Source organism: Carcharodon carcharias, chromosome 20 (genome assembly GCF_017639515.1).
Source record: "Carcharodon carcharias isolate sCarCar2 chromosome 20, sCarCar2.pri, whole genome shotgun sequence".
NCBI lineage: Eukaryota > Metazoa > Chordata > Chondrichthyes > Lamniformes > Lamnidae > Carcharodon > Carcharodon carcharias.
In genome coordinates, this window is record NC_054486.1 from 9902704 (window position 1) to 9917367 (window position 14664).

Below are 14664 nucleotides of genomic sequence, written 5' to 3' on the forward strand. Positions count from 1 at the left end.
TTCTAGCGAATGGTTAATAAGCACTACTAAGGTGTTCACATGAATTTGGCCCCATAATTGGGAATACAGCTGTGTAAAGCCATTTAAAGGCAAGCTGTAAACACTATGTAAAATGAAAAAGGGAAGAAGTAGTAAAGAAATGTGAAGATGGTTCCAGAGATTGTTTAAAGTCTATTTGGTGAACTTTTTATTCCCTATATAGGTCAGAAGATAACAAAATGGATGCCAGTAACCTTGCTGTAGTGATTGCACCAAATTTGTTCCATTCAGGTGAAGGAAGTGAAAAAATAACTGCACTGACCGAGAAGCAGCTCCACCTTCAAGCTGCAACTGTGCACACACTGATTGACAATTTTGAACACATTGGTATGTATTGCGTATGTATGTGTATTTTTGTTTCTTCGCTACTTTTTTCTTCCTCCAATAGGAAATCTACCATTACCATTCTAAATTGGCCGTTTGAAGGGTAGTATGAAAACGGAAAGTGCTGTGGATATACTCAGCAAATCTGACAACATATCTGTGGAGAGAAACAGAGTTTTCTGCCAGGCCTGAATATTTCAAGCACTTTTTTTAGCACCCACCGTATTTTGCTTCTATTTTGGTGTTTGAAAGGTGGTGTTTGCTGTTTCCTCATAGTAACATAGGTGAGGTCAAAGACTCAGCAGAGCGGCTGGCAACACATCGCTTCAGGACATGATGTTGCTATTTGTTGTTGTGCCCAAAACAATTGTCTATTCGACTATAAAAGGTACTTGTTTTACGTTGCACATCTATCTGGGCCCTAGGATCACATCCACTAAACTCCATCGTGAGGCCCAAGGAAATAAATGCTGTGTTTTTTTTTACTGCCAGCCGGTACTGGGTGTATTGAGTGCAATCTGATCACGTAGAATTGCCAGGACAAATTCTTGCATTTCTATTCATCAATCAGAAGAGATACGCTAATGATATAAATTACTGATAACTTTGAAGCACAATCGCACCATTACTTGCCTTTTGCTGCAACAGGTACCCCAGGAGTTACAATGCGGTCTGACTAACATCCAGGTTTTGTATAATCCCATTTGTGCTCACGGCAAGTGCTTTTCAACCTGGATGAATTGATTAACCCGCATTTCATCAACCTTTGGATTTGTATGTCTTTGCTGATAAACTTGGCATGATATAAGCGCAACGGCAGCATATAAACCGTAGAATACTAAGTGATTCTTCTTTGGAGCAAGGCTGTACTGCAGTTTTGTAAGGAAAAATAATACTGAAAATTTTCTCTTTTTAAATTAATTACCGGTGCAATGTCAATGATCTTTTCCACGGGCAGAATTTTTCGCTTGGCGCACACACACACATGCGCCCGACCCGCTCGAGCGTGAAACAACGTGCAGTAACGTCAGCCAAGCCTGCCGATGTCAGCACGCACTCATGATATTTCGCAAGGCGGCCGTGCGATGGAGTCATAGGCGCACCCTCCATTAATTAAGAGGCCAGTTAAGGCCCTTGATACATCAATTGTCTCTGACTTTACGTAGCTTGTGTGATTTTTCAGCTGTCCCATGGGCAGGCCACAATTAACAGAAACTCACCCACAGGCGGGATAATAAGGGTCAATGACATTGTCAATGTGAATAGTGAGGGGTTTAGGGTATAACTTGCTGTTGCATCTGTGAACTGGACAGCTTCATCTTGCTTCAGACTTGCATTCTGAACATTTCTAGGCTTCATTTTAGGACTCATTGTTGTCTTCCAGGCCCCCGGAGGATTGAATCCTCCTTCCAGGTGGGCCCTTCCAGGTATCAGACAGCTTTCTGTAAACCTGGTAATGGGGATTGTGGTCTCTGCTGGAGGAACCTCCTTTGAGGGGGAAGGGAGAGGAGGCCAGGTGTTCCAATGCAACATCCAGGGGAGCTACCTGTAGGAGGAGAGGCGCAGACAAAAGGGGCGAGGGCAGAGCCAGCAGGAAGTCCAAGGTGGAAGGGACCGCAGAAAACTTCACTATCCTGCTGCCAGAGTTTACAGGCGGTGATGGACCTACCTCAATATGTCTGAGGTGCAATGCTGAAGGAGGCTCCATGTCTCAAGGGAGACAGTGACCTCCATCTGTCAGGAATGGGCCTGAGATCAGCTCTGACTGTGTGGGTGCCAGTGGCGCTGAAGTTCACCATGGTCCTTTACGCCTCTGGCTCTTTCCAAGGCTCAGTGGGGGATCTGTTTGGTGTCTCACAATCAGCTGTCCCCAGTTGCGTCAAGCTGGTGAAAGACGCTCTGTTCAGGTGTGCATTGACTTGCATTCATTACTGTATGGGCGAGGCCAGCTAGGCAGAGCGAGCCAGAGGCCCCACAGCGATTGCTGGGTTCCCCTGCGTCCAGGGTGCAATTGACTGCATACATGTGTCCATGAAGGCACCAGCGGGTGAGCCAGGTGCCTTTGTCAACAGGAAGGGATTCCACTCCATGAACATGCAGGTAGTGTGTAATCACAAGATGCAGATTCTGCAAGTGTGTGCAAAGTACCCTGGCAGCTCCCATGATGCTTATATCCTGACGCACTCCCAGATGCCGAGGCATTTCAGTGCTCCAGCCCGACTAGATGGATGCTGGGTAACGAGGGCTACACATCAAAGGGTGGCTCATGATGCCTCCCTCCACCCAAGAACAAGGCTGAGCAGCAGTACAACAGGAGCCATGCTTCCACAAGGGCCGTGGGAGAGAGAACCATCGGTCTTCTCAAGATGCGCTTCCAATGCCTGGACCGTTTGGGGGCACTGCAATACCCCACAGAGCGGGCGTCACTGGCAGTGGTTGTGTGCTGCGCTCTGCACAATCTGGCACTGGCAAGGGGGGGACCCGGTGGAGGAAGAAGATTTTGATGCAGCTGCACAGGCAACAGATGATGAGTCCAGTAGAGAGTCCAAGGACGAGCACAGTGAGGAGAACGTTGAGGGCATGGACGCTGACCTGGGTAATCTCCAGGGAGGCGGGGACACCCGGGGCACTTTGATCCACTGCCTCTGCAGCTAGCCCACCAAATAAGAATCACCACCACATGCCAAGGCTTCAGGCTCCATACTCTATCCCTGACAGGACCATTTTCCACCAAATAAGAATCACCACCACATGCCAAGGCTGCAGGCTCCATACTCTATCCCTGACAGGACCGTTTCCTTGGCCAACAACATACACTCTGTGCCTTTACAATAAAGTTTCAGGAGACACACGTCCATCATTACACAATGGCCTTCCCCGCACCAACAGAATAAATGAAGCACGCAGAGGCCAATTGCACAAAATAACATCTCATGTAATTATGAATGTGAAACAGAGCTGAAATGAACACTAACCGATGTTTTTAAACACGCTATGAAAGAGTTTAAACCAAAATGGGGAAACAAAATAACACCTGTGATAAAGTCCGTCTTGTGCTTAAGGTGCTTTACATTTACATTTGCAGGTGCTACGTCTAGGTGCTTCCCCCTCACTGGCACCGGCATTGGAGACAGCCTGCTGACTCTGCTGTCTTGTTGGTCTTGATGACCTTGGTGGTTGTTCTCTGGCCTGTGCAGCTTGTGATGGCCCCGCCTGGGAGGGAGCGGACAGTGCCAGGGCTGGCATCTCCCCAGTCGCCGCAGCCTCATCAGATGCCATGGTCACTGGTGGAGGAGCGGAGGAAGCTGCTGCCATCATCTGGAGTGCCCTGAGAGGAACCCATGGAGATGATAGGTAGCTCATGCGCCAGTGTGAGGTTACATTGGACCTCCCTGCTCACCATTCATGGCTGAGCACCTAGCTGGGATACTGGGTGCCCAATCCATCTTCCGTACTGACAATGACCAGCTGAGGTCTTTGCCAGTGTTTGGGCTTGCAGGTCCGAGTGCATCCCCAGGAGCCCCTGATTGATTTCCTGGAGCAGCCCCTCCATGTGAGCCGCCACTCTCTCCATGGAGGAGGCATTGTGCTCGGCCATGAGGGTCAATACAGTGGTCATGCTCCGCAGGGACTCCTCCACAGCAGAGACCTTGGGATGCATGTATCTCTGCCAGATCTTCCTGCACACCCTGCTGGACTTCCAGCATCTACTGCCTAATGGACGACTCCAGAGGCCCATCATCAGCAATCGACTGAGCATTTCCCTGGTCCCCAGCAGTCTTCCAACTGTCGGTGCCCTGGGCACACTCTGCCTCCGTCTGCACCTCGAGCGAGTGTGAAGTGCCTTCACCAATGTGCACCGAGATACCAGACGGTGATCTTATGCCCACAGAGGTGCTGGTATCTGCTGGTGCCTGCTTGACAGAGAGGGGGTGACACTGGTGTGTGCTCAGCATGGTGGTCCTCTGGGGTCAGGGGTGGGCCTTCAGGCTCCTCATAGTGACCGCCTGCTGCTGAGCCTAAAAGGGACAAGAAGGAGACGTCATTAGTTTAAGTCATGACACTCACTGTGCATGCCTGGCACCCTGGTGAGACAGAGATATGCATCATGGTGGCCTCATCTTTCCATTATCAATGGGAATTCCAGGTTCGAGGCTCACATCATTATGGAGACTACACTATAATGATTGCAATAACCAACATTCTCACCTCAGTGACTGCACACTTACCTTCGTCTGGCACCCCAACATCATTGCAGCCGCTTGACCGAGGTGCATGATACCTCTCAAGCTCCAAGGCCACCAGCTCGTAACGCGTGAGGATTAGAAGATGTGGGCCCCTCCCCCCCACCCCCTCAGTCTGCGACCTTTCAATATTGTTATGGGATGTCTTCTCCTGAAAGGCTAGAGGAGCATTGATTAGTCCACTCTCTACCTGCAGCGCCATTACACCATGGCCAACCCTACCTGAGGAACACCTTGCAGGGCTCAGCCGATTCGTGAACCTGGTGAGCCGCAAAGCACTCAGTGCAAGCAACCAGGGCTCATCCCCTTGGCCAGCTCCTGCCTCATTGACATTTGCCACTCGCACTAACACCTCCGAGGTCTGTGTGTGGGGGGGGGGGGAGAGCTCTTAACTGTTCTGCAAAGTGACCCATGCTAATATGGTACTCACCCTTCCTGATTGCAGCAGTTTGTTGAAGCATTTTCGGCACTGCATCCATGTGCGCCTCACCCTGGATGCCACCTCCTCCCAGGCCTTTTCGGTGGGGTGTGGGGGACTCTTCCCATCTCTGGGGACAAGGGTTTCCCTCCAGGCTGTAACCTTCTCCAAGAAGGCTGCGATGCACTCATCTGAAAAACCCAGTTGCCCTGCCGTCCTGCCCTCCTGCCTGCCGTGTCCAACCGCAAAGGGATCCATCTTCAGATCATCGTCCTCTGTGGCAACCTTCCAGGGGCTGCGTGGGCCGGTTTTGAATCGGCCACCGGGCCGCCATTGGGCTTAACGGGCATCATGCCCCGCCTGCGCCTTCTCACTGATTCCCCAGCTGCCTTTCATGCTGGGCGGGCCTTAATTGGCAGTGGGTTTCCCACCCGCCCCGCCGAGCTCGCACATCGAGGGTAAAATTCTGCCCCATGTAGATCATATTCTATTATAAATTCAGAATGGCTTTCTTCCCCACATTAAGTCGATTTTAAAATTCTCTTTTAAACTTCTTTCAGCTCCACAATTTTAAAAGGCCAGGTACTTCTAGGCACGCAAGAAAGCAATTTTGGAACTGCACCAGCCTTTTAGATGGTCTGGCTGAGTTACTGGCAGAAGTTAAACATCTCTTCTCAATAATGCTCACGATTTTTACAAAGAGCAACAACGCAAATTGCAGCTAGTTAAAAATGTAACTTGCAATTACTTACCAAGAACCTTATGAATCCTGCTGTCGGCTATTCTCTGAATGTCAGATGGCTTCTAGATTGGGAAATCCCATTGGACAGCAACTGCGTCAAATGAATGACATAAAGCAGAGCAACAGTTTTTCATATAAAGACGATACGGATATCAATTTTCAAACCCTATGAGATTAGGTAAGCAGCTCTGCCCTGTGTGCTAGTAACCATTAATATCAGGAACGTTGAATTGCTGGCCTGAGTTGACTTATTTGATCTCAGTTGTGGAGTTGTTTGTACAATTAATCTCTTATGCCCTAGTTAGAGAGGGGAAAAAAATAGACAGATTTGCCCCAATTGATTTCGGTCTGCTGGAAAATGCATGTGTGCAACAATCAGGTGAGGTCAGAATGAAGCTAGACTGCTTTTCTTTCCTTCCACTCCTGTATCCTGATGGTCAAATACTCCTCAGCATCTAAGCTTGTGAGATAAATGACCAACTAGACTAGTCAGTGGAGGGATTTTTTAAAAAATCGTGATTATCTCTATTTATCATAGCTTATTATTATCCTAGATACTCTTGAAATACCTGCTTCAGATTATTTGTTTATTTTAGTTGCATATTTGCCTTAAGGAAAAAATTACTGCTGAGTTTGCTTGATCAGAAATCACTTCAGCAAACAGTTTTTGATACCTGTAGAATTGGGCTTTTTAGTTTCGGGCTCAGCTGTTCCCCTGGCTCCCTCTAGATTTTCCACTGTCTCTTGTGCATGGATATCTCCTTTTCTAAGTTGCTTCTTCAGCATTAGTTTAACCTACTCTGAACATAATTTTGAATTAAAATATGTTGGCTTTGTTGCCTTCCTTAATTCTAAACATTTGTTGCTCTGTGTAAAGAAGCATTTCTAAATCTGTCTGTTTATTCATTCATTATATCCTCTGGTCTATGTTTCTGGTATACTTTCAAGATAATAACATGTGTTTACATTCTCCATGACACTTAAAATATTATTGTGCTTGAGTTAATAAATAGGGAAATTAAGTATGTTTGGCAAAGTTTAGCCCTACAGCCATAATTGATTAAGGTCCAAATTTTGCTGGGTGTGGTGTGCCTTGTTAGTCAGAAAACTTTGCCCACACAATTGTTCAAAATGCAAGCTAATAATGGTGCAGCCAGAGCAACGAAGCATCTGAGACTTGGTGAACACCAGGACAGTGTCCCTCTTTAAACAATGCGACTTGATGGTTGAGAAGTAGGACTGATTTAACACTGAGCTAGATTAGATGACTTCAATGTCAAATCAGATACAGAAAGAGAAATAGAGAGGTACAGAAAGATTGGATTAGAAGAAGAGGAAAAAGATCAACAAAAGTAAGAGTAAAAAATTGAAAAGAGATGACTTTTTGAAAATTTTGATACAATTCACAGCATGAAGGAATGAGGCTCCATGCCTACAATTGTTCACTTCTTACGAGATAAGTTGATTGGCTGTCATTAACAATATCATTGTTAAAAGGGTACATGAACTGTTAATTACTAGAATTAACTTCCTGTGGAAAAATTAATGGGAAAAGCATCAACTTCATGAAAATCACAGGAAGACTAAGTATGAGGTGCCATTTCTGTAAAGCTAACATGGAGTAGTGCAAATCATCCAGCAACTTTTGGCGATTGGCTGAGTTTTTCCAGCATTTTCTGTTTTCATTTTGGATTTCTAGCATCTGCCATATTTTGCTTTTCTCTGCTCATCATTGACATCGGGTATCATTCACATACCATTATTCTTCAGTGAAAGCTGGCTCATTGTAGTACTGATTTATCAGAAAAACCTAGAAGAAATATTCTTTCCAGAAAGCATTTGATAAGGTGCCACATCAAATGTTATTGTGGAAAATAAAAGCTCATGGCGTAAGGGATAACATATTGGCATGGCTAGAAGATTGGCTGGCTCACAAGAAACACAGAGGAGCCATAAATGGGCCTTTTTTCTGGTTGGCAAGATGTGACTGGTGGTGTGCCACAGTGCTGGGCCCTCAGCTTTTTACAATGTATATAAATGACTTGGATGAAGGGATCAAAGGTATGGTTGCTAAATTTGTTGAAGATACAAAGGTGGGTAGGAAAGTCAGTTGTGAAGAAGCCGTAAGGAGGCTACAAGGGGACATAGGTTAATTGTGTGGGCAAAGATCTGGCCAATGGAGTATAATGTGGGAAAATGTGAAATTGTCCATTTTGGCAGGAAAAATTAAAAAGAAGCATGTTATCTAAATGGTGAGAAATTGAGAGCTCTGAGATACAGAAGGATCTGGGTGTCCTAGTGCATGAATCACAAGAGGCTAGTATGCAGGTATAGCAAGTAATTAGGAAAGCTGATAGAATGTTATTGTGAGGGGAATTGAATATAAAAGTAGGGGAGGTTATGCTTCAGTTGTACAGGGCACTGGTGAGATCACATCTGGAATGCTGTGTACAGTTTTGGTCTCCTTATTTAAGGAGGGTGTAAATGCATTAGCAGCAGTTCAGAGAAGGTTTACTAGATTAATATCAGGAATGGGTGGGTTGTCTTATGAGGAAAGGTTGGACAGGCTGGGCTTGTATCTGCTGGAGTTTAGAAGAGTAAGGCAATTTGATTGAAACCTTTTAAGATTCTGACAAGGGTCTTGTCAGAGTCAATGCGGAAAGGATGTTTCCTGTTGTGGGAGAATGTAGAACTAGGGGTCACTGTTTAAGACGGAGATGAGAAGGATTTTTTTCTGAGGGTAGAGAGCCTTTGGAACTCCCTTCCTCAAAATGCAGTAGATGCAGAGTCTTTGAATGTTTTCGAGGCATTGGTGGATAGAGTCTTGATTAACAATGGGGTGAAAGGTTACCTGGTTTAGGCAGGAGGTTACAGCCAGATCAGCCATGATTTTATTGAAGGCAGAATAGGCTCAAAGGGCCGAGTGGCCTGCTCCTCCTGGTTACTATGTATTAATAAAGGTACAAATTTTAAGTCTAAACAAAGTTGGCGGAGATACAGGGGTAGAAATTTTGAATCGTGTCAGAGGTAGGTGGGGGGGGGTGTTGTATAAAATTGACTTGGGGAGCAGCAAAACAAAAACAGAATTACCTGGAAAAACTCAGCAGGTCTGGCAGCATCGGCGGAGAAGAAAAAAGTTGACGTTTCGAGTCCTCATGACCCTTCGACAGAACTTGAGTGAATCCAAGAAAGAGGTGAAATATAAGCTGGTTTAAGGTGTTGGGCGGGGGGGGTGGTGGTTTGGGTGGAGGGAGAGAAGTGGAGGGGGTTGGTGTGGTTGTAGGGACAAACAAGCAGTATAGAAGCAGATCATCAACAGACAACAGAACAAAAGAACACATAGTTGTTAAAGCAGCATGTTGGTTTGCAGCATGTTCCCACCTCCAGCCCATTTTGGCAAGTAGCCTTTTCAGGCCAGTGTTCTTAAGCTGACTGGAATTTTCCAGTTGGCCACGGCCTCAGCAGTCAAAGCCTGGATGATGTATGGAGGCATCTCCTGGAGGTAACCACTTAATTGGTTGCCCCCTCAAAAGTTCAGCCCCAGGAGTTTTGATCTGGAGTATTGAGTCACGTTTTTCTAGATAAATAGGTGGACTTTAACCCTCAGTCCATTCTTTGGTTGAAACTAGTTCGGTGGTGGGAGGCCTGCTGTTGCTAAGGGAAAAGCAACCTGTCAGAAAGTGAAGGCTAGGGCCTATGACTTCAAAAAAATTCTGATGTCCGAGTTGACCAAATTGGAAACAAGGATATAGGGTTCAAAAGCAACCTGCTTGGTTGGGAAGCTTAATTAGGATTGTATTTGTCATGAAATTGAATGTTGAATTCTGGGAGAGAGAGTGTAAGTTTATAGAGTAATGATGACGAAGAACGTTTTTAGTGTCAGAAAATCAGAGCAAGTACTGAATCTTTTTGAGCAGTATAACTAACTTTGTGAGCACTACAAGCGAGTGTCAAAACACATTGTAAGAAAAATGGTTTTGATGTTTAAAAGTTGAATATTGCATTTGAATTCCATTTTGATATACGCTGTTCCTATACTGCAATTTAAACTATAATCTTTCCTCACCTCTTTTATATTTGAAATGAAAGTGGTTATGGGCTTCTGTTCGTAGAATCATTAAATAGTTACAGCACAGAAGGTAGCTATTTAACCTGACGGCAGTTTTGCTAGTTGAAGGGCACAGAGCAACAGGTGACTTGGCTGTGTGTGCATTTATAGCCATATGAATTATTGAACAGGGTTTAACTCCACCTTGGGGAAAAACTAAGAACGTCACACATTTTTAATGGCACACCTATAAGTCATCTTTGACAAGTCGTACCGAGCACAAAGGAAAGATGGTTGTGGTTGTTGGAGGTCAGTCATCTCCATTCCTGGACATCACCGCAGGAGTTCCTCAGGGTAGTGTCCTAGGCCCAACCACCTTCAGCTGCTTCATCAATGTCCTTCCTTCCATCATAAGGTCAGAAGTGGGGTCGTTCGCTGATTGCACAATGTTCAGCACCATTCGCAACTCGTCAGATGCAGTAAGACATTGACAATATCTAAGCTTGGGCTGGCAGACGGCAAGTAACATTTGTGCCATACAAGCGGCAGGCAATGACCATCTCCAACAGGAGAGAATGTAACCATGAACCTTTGACATTCAATGGCATTACCATCGCTGAATACCCAACTATCAACATTCGGGGGGGGGTTACCATTGACCAGAAACTGAACTGGACCAGCCATATAATTACTGTGGCTACATGAGCGGGTCAGAGGCTAGGAATCCTGTGTCGAGTAACTCACCACCTGATTCCTCAAAGCCTCTCTGCCATCCACAAGGCACAATTCAGGAGTGTGATGGAACTCTCCACTTGCCTGCAACAACACTCAAGAAGCTTGACAGTATCTAAGACAAAGCAACCTGCTTGATTGGCGCACCATCCACAAACGTTCATTCCCTTCACCACCGACGCACAGTGGCAGCAGCCCGCGTCATCTACAAGATGTAATGCAGGAACTCATCAAGGCTCCTTAGAAAGCACCTTCCAAAGCCACGACCACTACCGTCTAGAAGGACAAGGGCATCAGACACAGCATCTGGAAGTGCCTCTCCAAGCCACTCGCCATCCTGACTTGGAAGCATCGCCATTCCTCAACTTGAAAATTCTCATCCTTGTGTTCCAAGTCCTTTATTGCCTCAGACTTCTTAAGTCTGTAACTTTCTTCAACCTTACAACTCTCTGAGAACTCTACATTCATCCAATACGAGCCTCTGGTTCATCTCAAAATGCCTTCACCTCAACAACCTGCCTCAGTTCTGCAGTTCCATTGCTTTTCTTCTCCACCTCCCTCTCCTCTATGCTCCTCCTTAAAACCCACCTCTTTGATCAAGCTTTTAGCCACACTTCCTGCTTCAGTAATTATTTTTTTGCCTGATTATGCTTCTGCAAATTATGTGGGGGGCATTTTTTCCAAATTTTCTAGTGCTATCTCAATACATGCTGGAAAGTGATATTAAAATTTGCTCTCAGGAAACTCATAACTTATTGAAATATTTGAAACTGCTTTACAGAATGAAGTTACTTTGAAACACAATGATCTTTTGCATACCAGTATAGCAATAATTCTGACAGCAATATCTCAATGTAGCTTTAAATATGGCAGTCTAATTGGGACTGCATCTTGTATTCATTATTGTTGCAATTTAAGTCTGATGTGGGCATGCAATGCCAGCATCTATGATGCATTTTTCTACTGGCTAATAATTTAGATTTCAGTAAGTTACTAATAATCATTCCTATTAATTTAAGGTCGTGTTCCAGAATTTATCTTGGAAAAAATTCCAGCGATGATTGGTGTTTGTGTAGAATCTAGCTCACCTTCGTTAGAACATTTGGAAGGTGGCGATGGCTCAACACTGGAGGGGTCCAAGAGACGAAGGCGACGTAGTGTTGGAGGTTAGAATTCTGTTTCTGTAGTCGGTTTTTAAAAAAAGCGTATTTTTGATAAGTTTGTAATTTGACTCTGCAGCTTCTGTTTTCCATGCTATAACTAATGAGCAAGTTTCTTTTTTTATATTTCATTTTTATATTTATGCTCTTAATAAAAGATGCACAAAAATGGGTAGAGTTTAAGTATTGTTGAAAGATTGATGTGGGTATTAATGTTATTTTAATGTTATTTTGTATCTTGCATTTCAGATATAGTTAGTGGAGCACTAAGTAAATTTAAAGCAAATCGAACACCTTCTGCTACTCCTCAGCCTGACACATCTGGTATGCAGAACGAGAAATGTAAATTGTTCATGTTCATAGTCTATTTATACAAAAAGAAGCAAATGTTTGAAAATATCACAGCAGGATTTTGTTTGCAGGTCTATCAAACTATTGTAAATTAATAATGTGTTCTAACCAAACCTAGAATCATAAATATCCCCATAAGTTCCCCCATATCTACCACTCCTCCACACCCTTCCCCCTCCAAATGGGTCCACCAGAATCATGAGTGCATATCTGGTGATTATAATTATTGAAATTAGTTGTTGATTTTGTTCTAATGTTGCTAGAATAGCCTGCTCTAAAGCAAAGATGAACATGAAAGATCTCATGGCACTTTTTCGAAGAAGAACAGAGGAATGTTTATTTAATATTTCAATTCAAACAAAAAATAGAAATATCAACGCATGTAAATGTTGAGAAAAAAATTATGTTTAAATTGAGGCACAAATGTTGGCCCAGACATTGTGAGAATGCCCCTGGTTTTCTTCAAGTAATGCTGTGGAATCTTTTACAGCCATCTGAGAGGGCATACCAAATACACTATTAGCAAGGTTGTTCCCATGGAACAAAAACTCATTTAATACTTTAATTAGTGCTTTCATTCCCTGCAGTGTCCTTGATAGCAATCTGGTACAAATATGGATATTCTACAATCACAGGTCTTAAGCAAACATCCTCATTGCCTGAAAGCTTGAGAATGGCTGACTGCTTAAATGTAATCATAAATACTGTATTTTTAATGTGGACTATTATCAAAGGAATTTGAAGGCAAATCATAGATCATGGATACAGCAGTGAATCTAAGGTAGTTGGGCGTTTGAGGCTAACAGAAGCTTTATGACTAGAAAGCTGTGTTCCATAGGTTAGTTTTATGCTGAGGGTTGTTTTTATGTCAAGAATTGACAGTTTGAGGAGAATGGTGAAGTTTGTAAGTATTGTGAATGTATTGTTTATGCTGATTTACTGTTCTTCTACCACTTAAATGTTCAATAAACCTGTCTCGTGGTTTATAGTCCATGCCATGGTCTGATGGTGTTTATACTTGTGCGTACTAAAGTTAAAAATGTCACGCAGTAGCAGTGCTGTAACCAGTAAAGCAAAGTACAGTTACGGCGCTTCTCTACTTGACCTCTGGGTCTCTTTAAATTTGCATGTTAAAGGCACACTCTGATTTCGGGAGAATACGAGTTTAGCTTATTGGAATGGTCTGTGACTGAACCCAAGGAAAATAGCTATAGTAAAACTCAAGAGGGTTAAAGATGGTGCACTTGAAATATTAAATGTGAAGGAAGGGCTGTATGGGGTAGTGTTTTATTCAATATACTTGTTCCTTCTCTTCCCAATTTTAAATGTCTAACTTCTAGTTGGATGGAAACCAGTTAAGTTTGGTAGCCTTCCACAGCTTGATCAACTTGTGAAAGCAATGATGAATAGCCTCCTGGGACAGCTGCTTTGCACTATAGGGGCAGGACAAAACCCAAAGTTGTAAGCTCCTGTTATATTAAATGGAGCTTTCTTGGATGCCTTCCTAATATAGTGTCCTGGAACTGACGGACACACAACCTGGCTGGTTTCCATTCAAGACAAGTTTGACCAGATATTTTAATATTTTTTCGTTATTAAATGGAAATGTACTTTGGATAATCTAGCCCTACATGATTTTCCATAACTTTTAAATGTATGGAACAACACATCATCATACTTTTCCTTTGTACCATTTATAATCTAGGAAAAGTGATGAATGCAACAGCACAACTTTAGAGATATTTTAAACATTTCATATTTGTTGTTATCAAATAAGCAGTGATATCCTTTTTTTTAACTTGATTAGGAACATCTTCAGGAACTCCAATAATTATGACTCCAACATGGAAACGAAAAATACTAGCAGATTCTTCACAAAGCCTGGGGTTTTCAAACAAAAAACGGTACGTTTTTCTATTGACTATACTTGCTGACCTCAGGTGGGGAGATTCTGAGTCTAGGTTTTCATACTATGAAAATGTTTGGAAGTTGGGCAAAATTATTTGTTAAAATACGTAAATATTGGAAGTTGTAGGAATGACTGCTTTGCTTTGCTTTTGTAATTAAGAACCATTAATTTATATTACCATAGTGTTTCAAAAATGCTGAAGTATTAACTAATTTGAGTTCACATTATAGATTTTTAAAGTTCAAATGCCAAAAACATGGATCTTGTTGTCTAAGGTTAACTTCATCCATTTTGATTTAAGATCTAACTTAAGTGCCCATTTATCTAAACTTTCAACAGTGCAGAGCTCAGCTGAGAAGTTTGTGCTCTTAACAAATGGCTCCTGCTAAATCTAAGTATGCATATCAGTTCGACAGAATGCTCATCAATGCATAGAGCCCAAATATTACAAAATAGTGCTATTTGTTGCCAAAGTATATATGCAGTAGAATCATTTAGAAAATAATTGGTTTCATTTAGCGCACTTTGAATGTAGATCTTACCGCAAGCGCTGAATTCTAGTCATCATATTAACAGAAGCTCAGACAAGCTTTAGAAGTACAACAGTAAATGTTACAATATAGATTTTAGGTAGATGCTAAGAAAGTCTGGATATGAATTTCTATTGACTGCTGATACGAAGATTTGCAAATTGGCT

The 14664-nt window shown here is 43.2% G+C and overlaps 1 protein-coding gene across 1 annotated transcript in view; it reads left to right on the forward strand.

Moving 5' to 3' along the window:
- The window catches only part of LOC121292204 (rho GTPase-activating protein 11A-like), a 90938-nt gene that overhangs the window by 48793 nt on the left and 27481 nt on the right, over positions 1-14664 (forward strand). Inside the window, exons 5-8 of the mRNA XM_041213884.1 lie at positions 203-366; positions 11567-11713; positions 11957-12031; positions 13866-13962. Of these exons, the coding sequence (XP_041069818.1) occupies positions 203-366; positions 11567-11713; positions 11957-12031; positions 13866-13962 (483 nt within the window). The remainder of the gene's footprint in view (positions 1-202; positions 367-11566; positions 11714-11956; positions 12032-13865; positions 13963-14664) is intronic.